The following is a 17,926-nucleotide window of genomic DNA, read 5'->3' as shown; positions in this document are numbered from 1 at the left end:
TATTAATAACATAAAAAATTATATTTTTATTAATTGTAATTTATTTAAAATTATTGGAAGATTAACATCTTGTCAGCAGTTAGTAGCTCATTGTTAGTATGCGCAAAGGCGCCTTTATATTTTTAAGAATATCTTGTGCGTAAAAAATTATTGTGATGCGTATTGTCAGAACTGCTCATTTTTTAGGGATGGACTGTTCTTTTGGCACTAATAAGAACGTATGGGAGAAGCCGTTTACTTCATGCCCGGGTTTACTGGATCGGTCCGATAAGTCTTATTGCTGCTTCGATATAGTCGATCAAAGGACCTATTGTTGCGACTTCGAGGAGTTTGCGGTGAAAAACGGGTAAAGTCTTTATAATCGCTCGTAACATACTTTCACAGTGTTTAAAATAACTCTCTCGCGCCTGATGCTTGCTGCATTAATTCTAGATAATGCTCAATCCCTTAGATGATTTATATAAAGTGCTAAAACAATATATATGTGTGGAGCGTTAAAATAATACAAGAATATAGTATATATTTATAAAATAATATAATAATATAATATATAATTATTATTTTTGAAAGTGTCTCACGGTCTGATGCATACATTTAATGCATATATAATGTTCCTTTACAGACTCGGTATCATTGTTCCCGTGATAATCGTCGCGGCTATAGCAGTTGGATTGATAGTGTGTTGTATATCTTGTCTCTGCTGCAGCTGTTGCCCATGGTATCGCCGTCGTCACCAAGGCACCGTCTATGGAAGTAAATCTTTTTCTTGAATTTTTCCTGTATTAATTGTGTCATTACTCGCGATTTTTCTTAATATTGAATTCATCATATATATTCGATAATATACAATATTTTTCATTATGTATAAAACGAATGATCAGAGACAGCAGCAATAGCCTTCGTAGAAAAGCACTCTTTAAGAGATACCCGAATAATTATAAATTACAAATATTTTTATGTGATGAAGATAAACGCAATCGTAACATATTAGTAATAAAACCAAGTATCGACGAATTTTTAATTGGCCAGTAATGGAATCGTCATTCTTTCTAGGATCTAGGGCCATGGCATAATACCATACCGACACACCCTCCTGCGAAGAGTATTTGCATGTGTCAGGGTTTGAAAGATCTTTTCACAGTTATTTGTATCCTCTGCTTTTTATGTAACCTCGCATTGAAATAATTCCCACATAGGGAATATAAATTTATACATTCCTTTATATATACTCATATATACATATATATATCGTTAAGCGAATCCTCCTTGTAAGAATGCCCATGTATTGTATTCATGTTTTTATTTTTTTTGTAACGACAGTATTATATTATGGCAAGAGATTATTTTTCTGCTAACAATAAGAGTTATTAAGTTTTTGAGTTTTATTAAATAAAAGTAATTTGTTCGATAAAAGTATTTTTACATGGAGAACTCGCTCTTAAAGTCTAAAGTAGTTCGCACAGTAGAAACCGAGTCTGACATACTCTGAAACTGTATTACATTGTGATACTGAATATTTTGTATAAGATTCGTTTCGATATTTTTGTCGGCTGTATCTCATAGCATTAAGAACCTTCCAAAATGTACCTAATGTACTTACGAAGTGTTCCACATATTATCCGTGTGATAATATATATATATATATATATATATAATACAATAGTTTTTATTTTATAAAATATTATTTTTTATATTATGGGGAGGGAGGAAGAGTGTGCGCAAATCTATCTAGAAATATATAGTTATAATATAAGGTACCACTAAGGTATCACTAAGGACAAACTTGATGGAACATTTTGTATGTAGATTTTATCTTTGATTTTATTCTACATGATCGATTCATTTAAATCTTTTCGAGTGCGTCCAAGTAAACATTCCAAGTAAACATTCCTTGTAATCCTCTATGCTCATTTATTTAACATTAAACTCGCTTGCATTTAGAATCGCTAATCGAATATTGTAGTAATAACATGCAGGTCGTGTATTTGATTAAGCATTATAAGATACTAAAAAATATATACATTTTTCATAAAATTTTAAATTATTTTATAAATCCAATTCATCGCTCACATTACCATTTATATATATCATTCCTCCCTTTTTAATAAATTATGTTTAATATGAAAAAATACTTAAGAACACACAAGGATTTTCAATTTTCATCGATTAGAAGAGATATTTCTTTTTTAATTCAAAATTAAATTTTGTTAAATTATACATTCTTATTTTTTTTTATTTAGTTGATTTGAATTTTTAATGCTAATTTGCTTGCTGTCTCTGAAACGAACTTACGTATGGTCAGAATCTCTTTGTATTTGTTACAAGAGTACTTGTTACAGAAGTTCAGACACCTGTTGTGCAAGTAATTCAGCCCCAGGCAAATCTTCCACCAAGCTACACTAGTCAAGCAATTCCAAACCAACAAATTTCATATCCAACGAGTTCAATAGGTATTTGACCAAAAAATTTTTATACATGTATTATTATATCGCAAGTTCTTTATAAATTCAAGTTTTTTAATAAAACGCCGATTCATAAAAGAGATTCGGTACTTTATAAAAAGACTAAACTGTTATTTCGTACCACAGTTTTATGTTTTAAAAGTCTCTTGACTTTTTTATTATTATTTGGCTAAAAATTAATGTCGATACAGAAAAAAAATGTGTAAATTTTTTTTCAATTCTAGGAATAATCAGATATAATTATTTCTACTCAATTTTTTAGGAATGCCACAACCCCCGCCGTACAGCACCGAAGTGTACGCTAAACAAGCTCCGTACAACCCCGCATATCCACCACCATCACATCAGTAACAGTCCAGATTATAGTTACCTTGGTTACAATTGTCGATAAAATATTTACAAGGTTGCTTATCATTGTCCATATCATATCGAGGGTAATTCTTATCGAATCTGAGCCCTAATGTCAATATGGAATATATTGTGTTCATTTGGCCGTCATATAGCACAAACAGAATCATGATCCGTGCACGTTTCACGCAATGGTCCATTAAGCTACAAATACTCTCGTAAAATTTTTTACCACTTACATAAGTCACGATATGTTTTTGCTGGACAGATCTTCCTAAGAATTATTTGATATCTTGATTTTATTATATATTTTTACACATATATTTGTTAAAAATATATTTTCAAAGAATATTTTATAATTAATAAGCCTCGCAAATAGAATACAAATAGAACAAACTTTAATATTCTCAGCAATATAAGAATCTAACGAGAAAAGAAATATATATTCGGCTCTATTAAACTTTGTACAAAACTGACATATATTATTGTTATCAAATTTGAGATATAAGATTAATAAAATACTGAAATATTCTTGAGGTCTTATCCAATATTAAATAAAATTAATTCCATTGTCACACACGAATTTTTATCAAATTAATCGATTCGAATGGGAGATAACTTATATCGATGTTATCTTTTCAATTATATGCAAACGTGAAAATCAATTATTATATAAAAAAAAGTTACCTTGTTTTCTAAAGATGATATAAGCTGCATCATGTAGATGTACAGCAGGTACAGGATTACAGATAGGACGAAAGATCTTGAAGAACGTGTACAATATAGCGTGTGTTCATTTAATTCAGTGAAAATCGCATTATTATTCTCTCAATATTTTTGATATACAATAATAATTATTAATTAATTAGGTACAGGAACACTTTAACGTCCGTGTGATATTGATGATGATCAATTACATATAATTAAAAAAACGTTATCGACCGAATTTATAAATAAACAATACATACGTCGTTTCTACGGTTTTATTGTTTTTTCCTCCGGCTTTCCCATAGGGATCACGCGTAGGAAGCGAGCTCCGGCAAATTACGACAAAATCGAACCATCGATTTAAGGGCCATCTGATAAAAAACGGCGAGCATTTTTTTTTTACATTGTACTTTCAATTAAATATGTGTTACAATTTAATCCTTTCAGTCTCAAATTTTAATTTTATCTTTTTACTTCAGTAGATCTCTCTTGTTTTAGTTTCTTTGATGCGAGTTAGAGATACAGGTCAACTGGATAACGCTATCGTTTTACAAATCGGAAGGATAAATAATAGATTGAGCATCTTTACAATACTCTGCGATCTCTATCTTAGAATACGATACATATAAGCTTTGACTATATAAGAATGGACTGCATGCCAGTTGCTGTATGCCTGTTGTAAAAATATCGAGATATCGATAACACGATTTATATTAAATATATCAGATAATAATATATCGATTTATATCAAATAATAATATACCGAAATAAAACTATATGTAATATAATATTAATTAGTATCTTTTGATTATTTATTAATTAATAAATATAAAAGGATTTGATAAAACATTTGACGGCGATTCGACTTTCACGTGGAATGTGATTTATCAAAAACCCGTTACATTTGGAAACGCTTATCGTTTGATTTTGCAATAGGATAGACAGCTCACTAACAGTCTATATTTATATAGGCAAAGATGATAAGATTTTAATTTCGAATATGTAACAAGAGTCAGAATTTGAGCAACGTAGAGGGATAAGACCAGCCAAGGTTGCCCAGAAAAATCATCTTCTAAAAAAAAGTTGCATAATGAAACGCGAGCGCGATTAGTCTACAAAATAAATATTGCGGTCGAGAATATGAAATTGTAACGTACGCCTGCATCAAAGCAAAATCTCCGGACTGGAGATTCTTCTTCGTTCGGAGACTAAAACCGGATACTTAGCAATCTTCGATAAGACTGAAAGGTTAAATAAACTGTTATGGACGAATCCGCGATATACGAGGCGGACAATCGTCGATACATCAGTGTAGATACAATTTTGAGGGAATATATTAATAATATTGGACACAAAATGTTTCTCCCATCAGGATTGGGCCCCTGTACTGCAATTTATAAATATCTTTCAACCTTTTCCTCTCTTTCTCTTTCTTAGGCTTATTTCGATCTTACCGTACTAAAAAGGCACATTTATTTCCGCACCTGATAATACATTATTACAATCTAAACGCTAATGATTTTTCTTACTTTTTTTTTCCATCGGTGTTCGCCGTTCCAATGCCAAAATTGCGTGTTTTGGAAACATGTACTGTAAATCGTCATGTATATGTTTAGGCTCTATACTTGGTGAGCTTGTTTTGCAATGTCGGATGTGTGACTATGATCAACAATAATAGTGGCAAACAAAATATGGGAGGAAAAAAATAAAAAAAATAAAAAAAATGATTCTCGTAACGTTTTTTTTTCAATTTTATATTCTGCACGTTGCACGTCACATCGCGTAAAAATATATTACGTGTATTAAACAAGACGCGCTATGTCTTATTCGTGTAAAATACACGTAATACTTTAGACGCCAATTTATAATTACTCTTTCCTATGTAAGTTTAGTGCCTACGCGGACCTTACTAAGGCGATCAATTACGCGATCACTACCTTTGTACAGTCGTTTGGAGAACTATGGGAAGTATTCGAAAGGAAGAAATTGTATAGCCGGTCACAATGTATTCGGTACGATTCGCTGTTGTTGCCGTTCTTGCCCAAACTGACCCGTAAAAGTGACGTTGATACTAAACCAGACGGAATTACGGCAAATAATTTCGCTTGGCAAAGTCTGTACCGACGTAATGTCGTCGTCTTGTCGTGAAAATCACACTACATACTAATTTATGTACAATAAAGCGCTGTCGCGCACGAGCTGCGTCAATTCGTTGATAAAGTAATCTCGAAGAGGGAGGATTAAAAAAAAGAACGCTCTTCTCTGCCCAGATACGTGTAAACGATTTTGACGAAAAATCGGAAGCAAACAGTAAGAAGAAGAATACAACGTTCTTCCGAGGACATTCGATTGACAGTTTAACATGAGGCCGTTTCTTCTTTTCTTTCCGCAGCCGTTCATCCGTGCAACGATATTGCTCGATTCGATAATTTCTTTTTCTATTGATTAAAACTACTTTCTTAGGCAATTATGAAAAATGGAGGCCGCGTGACAAGCTTAATATGTATATATGTATAAATACCGAGCGCATCGACTTGCCGGTCGAGTGTTGTGTATGTGTGTGGATCTTTTAGATATTTATTGCGGCACTTTGTTAAAAATCGTGCATGTTTTTCTCTCGCTCGGTTTTTTCTATTCAGTCTATTACTCGAGCGCTTTAACTTGCGCCATCACTTTGCCTTCCCACAATGGCAAAACCTCGGTATCGTCCGTTATCTCTTCCTGTATAACTTTCATATCCAAGTCCTCGCACTCCGTTTTAAAGAAGTATCTACGATAAAGAAAAAAATTATAATATTAGTGAAATTAGTATAGTAAATATTATTAACAAAGCCGCGGTAATGTTATACGTTACCGATAGCTCCCTTTCTTCGGAAGATACTCCTTAAATTGTTTTAAAGTGACATTGTGACCAGGAATCTTTGTCCTGTATGGGAACTGCTCGTCACAGAAACTGAACACAACAATGGTAAAATCGCCCGCGTCCTGTTTCGGTTTTCTCAACGTGGACTGATTGGACTGAACGTACGGTTGACTCTGTGATGCGGACTCGTACATCTGTTTCGAAACGTTTGTAGGTCGTTGCTTGCAACTGGCGCGCACTCTATTTTCCTCTTTTAGTCTCCTACATGTCTCCTCTAATTGAATATCCTGCGCTTGGCAAAGTCTGTACCGACGTAATGTCGTCGTCTTGTCGTGAAAATCACACTACATACTAATTTATGTACAATAAAGCGCTGTCGCGCACGAGCTGCGTCAATTCGTTGATAAAGTAATCTCGAAGAGGGAGGATTAAAAAAAAGAACGCTCTTCTCTGCCCAGATACGTGTAAACGATTTTGACGAAAAATCGGAAGCAAACAGTAAGAAGAAGAATACAACGTTCTTCCGAGGACATTCGATTGACAGTTTAACATGAGGCCGTTTCTTCTTTTCTTTCCGCAGCCGTTCATCCGTGCAACGATATTGCTCGATTCGATAATTTCTTTTTCTATTGATTAAAACTACTTTCTTAGGCAATTATGAAAAATGGAGGCCGCGTGACAAGCTTAATATGTATATATGTATAAATACCGAGCGCATCGACTTGCCGGTCGAGTGTTGTGTATGTGTGTGGATCTCTTAGATATTTATTGCGGCACTTTGTTAAAAATCGTGCATGTTTTTCTCTCGCTCGGTTTTTTCTATTCAGTCTATTACTCGAGCGCTTTAACTTGCGCCATCACTTTGCCTTCCCACAATGGCAAAACCTCGGTATCGTCCGTTATCTCTTCCTGTATAACTTTCATATCCAAGTCCTCGCACTCCGTTTTAAAGAAGTATCTACGATAAAGAAAAAAATTATAATATTAGTGAAATTAGTATAGTAAATATTATTAACAAAGCCGCGGTAATGTTATACGTTACCGATAGCTCCCTTTCTTCGGAAGATACTCCTTAAATTGTTTTAAAGTGACATTGTGACCAGGAATCTTTGTCCTGTATGGGAACTGCTCGTCACAGAAACTGAACACAACAATGGTAAAATCGCCCGCGTCCTGTTTCGGTTTTCTCAACGTGGACTGATTGGACTGAACGTACGGTTGACTCTGTGACGCGAACTCGTACATCTGTTTCGAAACGTTCGTAGGTCGTTGCTTGCAACTGGCGCGCACTCTATTTTCCTCTTTTAGTCTCCTACATGTCTCCTCTAATTGAATATCCTGCAACATATATACATTTGTAACGCATTTACTATCAAGCGCGCGAAGAGAGGAATAAAAGAGAGGAATTTTGATTTACCGTGTGAGGTGGTGTTAAAGGTGGCATTCCCGGGTCAGCAACAAACGGTTGAGCAGGTACGCCCATGCTCCACGTTTCTCTGTTTGGTCTTTCCAAGGATCCGCTACGCGAGCCATACCTCTTGCCGTGACGACAACTATGTTTCAGATCCACTTTTTTGTCTGCTTCCTTAAACCGGGGTATCAGACGAATATCTTTATTTATGGAAGGCGGTACGTCACTAACGACGCTCACCCCACTGTCCGTTAATTCTGCCATTGATTTCTTTGTAGCTGATCGTCTTGTCATGTCCGACCTTCGGAATCTTTGTTCATGACCTGCAAACGAGAGAACGTTTTACTTTAGCGGTCACAATTCGGTTTCTACATGTGTAAACGAATCGTTTGTTTGATTTACCTTGGAGGTAGAGATCCTGCTTGTAGAGGGAATCGGCGTAATCGGATGGCACGGATTTAGATTTGGGCAGATGCGAACCTAGCGAACTCATGGAACTAGCCCCGACAAGCTCGCTGCGATCCTGGAAATCGTGGATATTACCGCTATCCACTGAGAATGTAGAGTCCACATCTTTTTCTTTCCTCTGCTTATAAGATCGTGGATAATTGTGCGTAGGACGCCTCCTCTCAGGCGAGAGCCTGGGGGTTCTTGACGGTGTCTGGTCCGACCAGACGCGAGACACATGTTCGTCGAGGATGGCTTGATTACTATCCTCCTCCAAGGGCAATTTCTCCTTCGGCGCGTCACCCAGAGTCTTGTGGGTTGCCCCATTCATCGCTTCTAATGACACGTCGTTACCGATGGACATATCGTTCCCTTGCTGCAAGCATTTGTCTAGTTTCTCCTGGTTTTTTTGCTCTCGCGCCAGAATCTCTAGTTTCTGCGTGAGCATCTCCGCAAACTGCTCCGCCGGCATCTGTTTCGGGGACGCCATACGCTGGGTTCGCGGGACGACGTGATGCACCATGGATTCGCGATTTATATTCGCGGCTTCTTTGATTGCCCTACTAGATTGCTTCACGTATTGCTTTTTACTCCTCTGTCCGCTGTTCGTTCCGTCGCTGCAGATGATAGTCGCAAATACATACGAATTAATAATAAAAATATTATTAACGTTAAGTTAATCTAACATTAAATAATTTGAAATATTTTAATGCAATTAAGATAAAAATTAAAGACGCTTTCCATTTTCTCTTGCAAAATAAAAACTATGCAAAATTTAAAAAAAAAAAAAAAACAAACAAAAAACGAAAGAAACTTACATGGATCCATCGTTGAGGGACATATTGTCCACTTCAGTACGTGCATCACTGCTCAAACTCTGAAGCTCAGAATCCTGTCTGGATACTGGATTGTAGGAGGAATATTGTGCGTGCAATCTGGATACGTGCATGTGATATGGACTAGTCCCATGTTGTAAGTAAATGCTACAAGTGCCACGCAAAACAGCAAAACAAAAACAACTAAGTCAACGGCAAGTAAAAAACGGGATTACTTTGTAAAAAGAAAAAGAAAAGTAGAAATAAAAAAAATTACATGTAATTGGACAAACTATTAAAAAACGTTATTACGAGGGAGGGGGAAAAAATAGCGAATTTATCTTCCGGCAATGTCAAAATTGCTCGGGAATCGGTGATAATAAAATATAAACTTAAAATTTAATCCAAATTATGCAAAAGTTTCATCACATCAAGCTTCAAAAAGAAACGATAGCGCTGTTAAGGCATTCATCGCAGTATTGATTTGAAGCGTACTGTACAAAATAACAAATGATAATTCAAGATAAGGCTCGGATTTTAAGAAAAGCGTATTATTACCCGGCGTACGCCTCTGGCCTCGGTCGTAAATCCATTGCTCTACTTTGTTGGGTAGCCATCAGGACATCTTTGGTCAATCTTAACTCCCTTAATTCTCCGGACGTCCCGCCGACCGAGTGTGAATTGTGTATAATGTCGACATACTCGCTGTCTTCGTGCACGGTGGGCAATAGACTCGGTCCGCAAGAGATGGACATCTCGCGACTGCCCGAACTCGAGCTTGGGCAACCGCCCGAATTGGTATTCTGGCAGGATTGAACGTAGTGGAGGTACACGTCGGACTTGAAAAAATTGGGATATGTCGTCTCGTTGATGAGCCGCTCGACTTCCAGCTGCACGATATCGAACACTTTCTGATCGGCGCGACCCTCCTTGACCCGCCGATCCGCTTCCTTCATCACATTCTCCGGTATGGTTAGCCGAGATTTGCGAAAAAACCTTTGATGAATGAGCTTCACTAGCTGCGGGATCTTCCCAACATCCACCTGTTGTTTGAGACCCTCGCAGGCAAACCAGAATATGAGCGGATCCAAGTGCCCCTCTTCATCCAGGTATCTCTTGAATAGCTCCAGACCCACCGAATCCTCTAACAGGGAGTGCAGATTGTCCGCCCATCTTTCGTGAGCGGGACGCAAATTGCTCTCCATGGTAGTGGTTCCGCAACAACCCTCCGGCTCGAATCCCAATGGCGCGGAAACATCGCAATCACCGCTGGAGACGTGCGGTGTCGCGAAAGAAGAACGTCTAGGTGTCAAAGCGGGACTCTGTGGACGGATCCGGCTGACATAGTTTCCCGTTTCCTCTCCTAAAATACGGAGATTTTATCGAAATAAGTTTCAAAGTATGTTGGTATATTTCCTTCATAAATTAACATATATCAGCATTTAAAATTAATTTGGACATTATTGGGACAACATTCTTATATGGAGACGATTTCACAACCATGCAACTGAAAAAAAAAACCATAAATTACCAACAAAATCTAATAATTTTTATATTGTATCTTTTTTGAAAAAAAATATTTTTTGTAATTATTTTATAAAAAGATTCGGTTTTTTTTACAAAAAGAATATGAGTTTTTAGGACTACCATCGCATTTAAAAAAAAAATATAAGCTAACAGTCTCACATGGTTTTCTTTCATGTGTATATATCCCCTGCAGTCTTTTAATTTAAGTTTGCTTCATCTTACCTGGCACTGGTGGCCGGGGAGAGTTCTCATTGAAGCAACGTGCTTCGTTGTGTCGAGATGCGCTCATCCTATCTATTATGGCCCTCATGTACAATTTTGTTATCTACACTTAATATTCGCCCGCGATGCCTCTTAGAGGACATGGTTAGTCCCAACCTGAAACAGATATAAATCTGACTGTTAAAACATTTTATATTTTTATAACACAATACATAATATGTGTCTGAATAAAAATATAACTGCCAAGATATTCTATATAACTACAATGAAACAGAAAATATATTCACACATTCGATTAACTATCTTTATAATTAATAAACTAAATTTTGATGGAAAGAAAAATGAAATATGCAAATAAAAGTAAAAATAGAAAAATTATATACTTCTATTGGCAGCAAATGTATCTACTAAACAAGAAAATAATATAAAGATTTTATTGATTTCATACATAGTTATAGCTCTGCGAAGAAGCAGAGAGTTGGTACGTGCTAACAAAGAAGGGAAATCTGGGATGCTGGATCGATGGAGCTCTGCGGTGAGTCATATCTCTCAATTAAACAGCTAAGGGAGGTTTTTCTGTTGTCAGGAACTGTAAGGGTGGAGCGTGGCGAAGGAACTATAGCCCATCTCCTAGCAGGCTGCGCAGAGGGATGCATCTTTGCGTATACATGTATATATGCACACTCCTATTGGTCTGTTGCGCAGACCATTTTGTGTGGTATTGATCCACAAAACCTATAACGCAATCTATTGAATGCTCTTACCAGTCCTGAAAATGTCTATATCCATCTCTCGCTAGTTTATTATCCTGTATATTACTGAAATCGAGCTCTAATACAGCGGAAAAATATTAATAGGTTTATGAGGTGAGGCAATCTGTGGAAGAAAGGGCCATTATACCTCTAGGGTCTGTCTCTTTGTTATGGCAGGGCATAGAAATGTGGTTCATATGGTCCATAATTTAAGTGGCAAATGTGCAACTATATGTTTGAATAAGGGATATTAATCCTTGTATGGATAATTAATTAACAATTGTTGTTTTTCCATTACATTAAAGCATGAAATTACATTGAAAGACCAAAACTTATATACATGCACTGCATATATATAATGTTAATTATACAAATTCAAAAGAAATTCTTCATATATATTCATATAGATGTACAAAGTATATAATAAATTTATATCACTGACTTGTAACAATTTACAAGTTAATAATTTCGATATTAATATGCTATATCGCTATTATGGAGCTATCGGAGAGAGAAGGAACAACTCTGTAATATGTGTGGAAATTTGATCCCGACCCATACAAGGAAAGAAATATGAAATGAGAAGCTGTCATAGTGAATCATCTCGCTCCACTGCACATTTACCTGAGTCAAAAGAGAAGAATCAGAATACATACCATCTTAGTGGTGGAATCTAACACAGGCAGCCTTTAAATTTGTTATGTCTACAAGGATCTATTATGATTCTGATAAAAGTGGAGCGATCCTATAAACTGCAAACACCGCAAAAATCTCTTTGTTAAATTGTAAGATTGAGCCTGCGATGCCTTCGATAGCACTGCTGGAAGCACACTGAACTAAGGCTGCGTCCTGACCAGGACTGACGCCACATTGATATAGCGACGTGGCAGAGTAGGGGTAGAATCTAGAATCCTTGCGAACTACGTTGACTTTGATTTCCAGTGAGATGCCTCGTGGGAAGCACTCTCACATATCATTCCTAAAAGAACCAAAACTCTCTAGCTTTTACCTCTAGTACTAACTGTTTTCATACGATTGATTATAAACATATTGCATTATTAAATCAAAATCATAAAATATACAGCATGGAAAAATTATAAAAGAATTTCTCAATAAACATGAAGTGTACATCATGTCACTTGTTGCTGTACATTACAACTATATATCATACTTGTACCCAGTTTTGTGTAACATATATAATTCTCTTTTATATATTCACACTATAATCTATTTGCCTCCTAATGTCTGTGAGAGGGAAGAAGAAAGATATATATTTATGTTGTACAAATAAATTCTTGGCGACTGCCAAGAAAATTTGAGAATTTCTTCAGACAATCCATATATACGACGATACTCTTAGAAACAATGGTGAACGATTATTATCGACGAATTCTTCGGTCTGATTGTACAACCGTACCTCTTTTTCGAACGAAAGCTGGACCAGTCAAACGCGAGATCCCCCGACGAAAAGAGGGAGAAAAGCGTTTGTCAGCAACGGCGGCCGCGAGGTATTAACTTAAGAGGCTTTCCCGGTCGTATCAATTCTCCCGCGGACATTCTCTCATTGTCTGAGAATATCTCCACGCTCATTCTCGGACGGACGGATTTCTCTCGATTCGGTCCACGAATCTCTCCCTCGTGGTGGCGAAACAACCCGTCCCGCCATACGATCGTCCTTGCCGGCCGCGTTGTCGTTCGGCTGTCTTTATTCGCCGCTTTTTTCACACAGCCAAACGGCATGTCTCCCTATTTTCTCTCCCACCACCGGGAAAGCGAACGAAGCCGCGTATCCGATCCCGATGATAACGTTATCAATCGCGAAGATTTTTCAAATCGCGTAATAATATCGACTCGAAACTCAATCCATTCTCCTTCTTCTCCACCCTCTCGAACCCTTATCAAGTCGGTGTCGCCATCTATCGCGCGATAAACGATACCGCATATAAAATTCAGTGGCAAATGGAAAAATCTATTTTGCCGATCGCTTGCAAATCTCGCGGAAAGATGCAGAAAAGCGACTCATTTTTCACTTATGTATATAAGGTAAATGCAAATTAACATATTAAATTTACTAGAATATTATAAAATATAGGATAGTAACACGTGTCATTCGAACTGTCAAAACCCAGTTAGCAAGAGCATGTCATTCTATTGTCAAATGATGTGCGCTTGCAGATAGCTGGGACAGCATTTTTTTGTCAAAATTCTTTTATTATTTATATCAACAAAACATTTAAATCTCTTTACAATTAATTACAACCACGTAGTATTTTAAATTTGCCACAGAATTTTACTATCGAATTTACATCATTAAATTGAAGCGTCGACTCTGTTTTACTAAATAATTACGCGAAAAGAAATCACAAATTAGATCAAAATAAAGATTATATCAGTTTACTAAAACACGAAAGATAAAAGTAGACAATTTTATCATTACATTTTAAATAAATAAATACAAATTAAATATCTCATGCGATGTTAAATTTCTTAAAGACATTATAATTTCTTTATAATCAATATCACTCCCCAACGCCAATCATATACAAATCCCCTCCCAATCTTTGTTGAGGAAAAACTTGATTCATACCCTCCCTTAGACTTATTTACGTAGGGCAAATCGGTAACTGGAGATATTATAGAATTGTAAGATTTAACGAAACTTATCCCCCTCTCTGCCCTCGAGGAGGAGAAAACTCGTCGACGTCCTTCTAATAGTTCACTTTCGCGACTTTTAATTATAAGTTATCGCGCCGTCGAATAATTACATAAAGAATATCATTAGGCAAATATAAATCAAGAGGAGAGAGCACGCGGGGAGGGGGGAAGGGGAGATGTGCAAATTAAAATTATCATGTTCGCGTCGCGCTAACGAATTACGGACGGTGTGATCTTATATTCCGCCAACATCCACCACCATCATCGCCGTCCCATTTAATGACCTTAACCCTCATGCGCTTCCAGAGGACTGGGAATATATTAACCTTTTCCGGCTCGACGACTCTCGCGTTGCACGCGTGATATCCTTATCTGACTGCGTTTTTCTCTCAATTCATCGCTTTGCGAGATGTTATATAAGTGATGCGAAAAAAGCTAGTTCTTTTTAGAATTATTTTATTCGCTATGATTCCGCATCATATACACGTTCGCGTTATGGTGTAAAGTCTACAATAATGAATCGAAAATTTCGAATTTTTACATATTTTTTTAATCGTGTAATTTTATCATTACGCGATTTTCTCGTTCATTTTGGCAAATATGGAAGTTGTATAAAGTACTCGCATTTTGTGTGCAAAAATAATACAGAGAGATACGTTATACTAAAATAATATATATATATATATATGTATATAGTAATACAAATTTTTTAATATACATATTTTGCAGGCTTTTTGTAAAAGAATTAAAAGAATTTGTGACATAGAAATTTTCATACGTTATATTTTTAAAACTATGAATAATATCTCGCGTACAATTTTTGATTTCTCATCGTTATGTATAAAAATTGTGCTTTTCAATAACTTTACATAATAATATATAAAATTTAAAATATATCCGCTTCACTTGCCAAAATTTTACAGTAAAATGGCCACGGGTATAAAATCGCGGTTTGGTCCGGCGTGAAATCACGTCCGTTTCGCGTGGCCGACGACGAAGACGTCATTGTCGGCGGGATCTCGCTTGGGAATACGAAAGGACGAAACATACCGCGCGAAGGCATAAGGGATACACGTTCGACGAAATATTAAGATCCGTCGAGGCGTGTTAAAGCCGTATGCGCCGCGAAGAATTCGCGAGAATTCCCGTGTCCATTCGCGCGAAAAGAGTTTCTCTTCTCTTCCCGCGATATGATATTAAAATTCACACCCCTGTGACTTTCAATTCCAGACGCGAGGAATTCGCGGCGGCTTCCGGTCACCGCCGATATCCGTGCTTGTATCGGGACACGTGCGCGAGGTAAACGCGTCGAGGCGAGTGTGTCCGACCCCTCGGAATTCGTGCGCGTCGAAAGAAGTGGAGATCCATTGTCTAGATATGTCATTGTTGTGGGATCTCTCTTATGGTCAACTCGAGAATGTAAATCGCTATTTGTGCGGCTCGCGTTATCTAATTAGATTTCACAAACATGCATAGGGATTGGCTATGAAATATGTGATATAAAAATAAATAATTTTTAAGCGTCAAACTGTCAAAGATAAGTGCATCGGGATACAGATCGAGAAACAGCTGTCGTCACGATATGTCTTTCCCTTTACATCCTCAGGGACGGTACACATGTTCAACGTGTAATGAATTATATTCTACGCAATATTTTAATAATAATTAAAAAATAATGCGCGAGATCAATTACTTGAGACGGCATTTTCCAAAAGGTGTAATGCGTGTCATATCGCGCGCGATCGGTCGACTACTCGCGAAAGACAGCATTTCAGGGGGGAAGCGGAAAATGATAATTGACAGAGCCCTTTGGGCTCTTTCGCCGTATGAGATGCGCAACGATGGGATTGTCGAGAACGCGCTTTGAAACCGTCTCGTGGAGGACCATCGCGAAATGATTTGCTCATCCGAAGCCACTCGAGTGATCTGCCTGTGTGATTCGTCGCGAAGCTTGCTTTCCCCGGTGTTTCTCTATGAATTCTCTCGATATTCGCGCGATCCATTTCTCATCTCCGTTATCGAAAGGAGGGGGTATATCTTTCTCTTATTTATCTTACTTAAATGACGTTTATCGCGATAATAAATAAGGAATCTTTTTCGGAAATTTCGTAGTCTTAGCGACTCCAAAATTTAATTAAAGAATAAAAAAGTGCGGGAAAAATCTGTAACCGCGAGATGTTAAGAGCAAACTTGGAGATGCGATTAAAAATGATTAGAATTATCGCATAAGTATATAATTAAAATTTTGCTAAATATACCTACAATTAGAATGATTGAAATGATTAAAAAGCGGAGGTTTAAACGAATTAAAAGCGAGAACGACCAGCAACACCGGTCGCTGACGATCTCGCGAGGGCCGTTTATCCGCGCGGCGAGCGATTAAGATTCTTTCAAAAAAACGGGAGACGAGGACGAGCGAACGATGCTGCGGGAAGAAGAAAGGCGCGCATCGGCGGACGAAGAGGAATCTTAAAGGCCATCCGACGATACACCTCTCTATGCAGTCGCTGACACGCCGGCTTTTTGTACGTCGCGATCAACCACGCGCGTTCCTTTCCTCCAGCGAATCTCCCAAGAGAGTGCGAGTTTCTCCTTTCTATATTTTTCAGCAATCGAATATTAAATGTAATAATAAAATTATAATATTAATTATTATTTCGCGATTGAGCTATTATCCGGAGTAAGCTTAAGGTAGGACGGCGGATACACTGATAACAGACGGCAGAGAAGAGAAGAAACGGAATGACACACGGCGAGAGAAAGCATCGACGAAAAGAGAAGAGGCGTATAGGTAAGAAGAGTCGGGCAGGTACGGCGGTGCTTTCGGAAATAGAAGAGAGAAGGAGAGGAAAAGAATGAGAGATCAAAGAGGGCAGCAATGTCGTACTATGATTCTTTTATGTTCTTAGGGTTTCCACCCTTGGGATTGAAATATAATAAATATATAAGCAGTTACTTACGGCTATATAAATTATTATATTCGCTTTTGCTGTCAAAAACTACCGCCAGCATAAAAATCAGAAATGCAAAAATTAAATATAGTTTGCGGATATGTGTGTAGGTGTCGAAGAATAAATTAGTATCTGTAACGTCGATGACATTACGTCTATCGATGACATTGCCTCTATCGTTACAGATTATCCTCGGGATCAGAAGCTAATCAGGAATCTATAGACTGATCAATTATATCGTCACAAATTGTTTTACGAAGAATGGTTTACAAAATTAATTATAATCTTCGTACAAGTTAATTCAATTATTCTTATAAATCCTTTTAGAATACATTATTTTTTCTTCAATTTTTAATAAATCGTCATAAAGAGACGTTCGCAAGAAATCAACGGATTCAAATGAAGAGCAGTTATTTCATTTTGCGTACCCTTACGACAGTACGGCCCTGAAGGGGCCTGGAGGGGAGGAATTGCGAGATGGACGAGGAGCCGGGGGGAGGGAACCGAGTCGGTGGAGAAGCGGCGCGAGAGCGAGGCAGGAGAAAGGCGGGGAAAAGAAACGGATATAAAAAGAGAGACGGAAGACGTAGGCCTCGGCCGGCGGCTGGCGGCGGCACCGCTTGATGTACGCCGGGTCCGTAATTACAGGTTTTCGGAACGCCTCGCTCGCTCGCACGGCGAGCCGCGGCGGCTTCGAGAGTCTCCGGGGCCCTTCCTTTCCTCGTCGCGCCGCGCCGCGCTGCGCGTTCTAACGGGTGTCCCGAC

General features: G+C 37.5%; 2 protein-coding genes across 9 annotated transcripts in view; one reads left to right on the top strand and one right to left on the bottom strand.

Annotated features, from left to right (window-relative positions):
* Positions 1-4,276, top strand: part of LOC115240339 (protein shisa-5-like) — a 7,061-nt gene extending 2,785 nt beyond the window's left edge. The window contains exons 2-5 of one of the 2 annotated variants that reach the window (XM_029815424.1): positions 187-346; positions 623-753; positions 2,343-2,450; positions 2,725-4,276. In XM_029815424.1, the coding sequence (XP_029671284.1) occupies positions 187-346; positions 623-753; positions 2,343-2,450; positions 2,725-2,813 (488 nt within the window). In that variant the 3' untranslated portion in view covers positions 2,814-4,276. Of the gene's footprint in view, positions 1-186; positions 347-622; positions 754-2,339; positions 2,451-2,724 lie in introns of both variants that reach the window. The other variant, XM_029815423.1, reaches the window with a different exon arrangement.
* A 2,413-nt stretch (positions 4,277-6,689) lies between these two features.
* Positions 6,690-17,926, bottom strand: part of LOC115240338 (axin) — a 30,480-nt gene continuing 19,243 nt past the window's right edge. For 2 of the 7 annotated variants that reach the window (XM_029815417.1, XM_029815415.1), the window contains 7 exons: positions 10,804-10,959; positions 9,613-10,417; positions 9,058-9,222; positions 8,195-8,856; positions 7,799-8,115; positions 7,424-7,719; positions 6,690-7,339 (listed from right to left, as the gene is read on the bottom strand). In XM_029815417.1, coding sequence (XP_029671277.1) covers positions 7,213-7,339; positions 7,424-7,719; positions 7,799-8,115; positions 8,195-8,856; positions 9,058-9,222; positions 9,613-10,417; positions 10,804-10,891 — 2,460 coding nt within the window. In that variant the 5' untranslated portion in view covers positions 10,892-10,959 and the 3' untranslated portion in view covers positions 6,690-7,212. Of the gene's footprint in view, positions 7,340-7,423; positions 7,720-7,798; positions 8,116-8,194; positions 8,857-9,057; positions 9,223-9,612; positions 10,418-10,803; positions 10,960-11,567; positions 11,900-12,211; positions 12,424-12,972; positions 13,431-17,926 lie in introns of those variants that run through there. The other 5 variants (XM_029815420.1, XM_029815416.1, XM_029815421.1 and 2 more) reach the window with 5 other exon arrangements.

This window comes from Formica exsecta, unplaced genomic scaffold (genome assembly GCF_003651465.1).
Source record: "Formica exsecta isolate Colony F162 unplaced genomic scaffold, ASM365146v1 scaffold425, whole genome shotgun sequence".
In the NCBI taxonomy this organism is placed as follows: Eukaryota; Metazoa; Arthropoda; class Insecta; order Hymenoptera; family Formicidae; genus Formica; species Formica exsecta.
The sequence above is the reverse complement of the archived record's forward strand: the minus strand, read 5'-3'. Positions and strand labels throughout refer to the sequence as shown.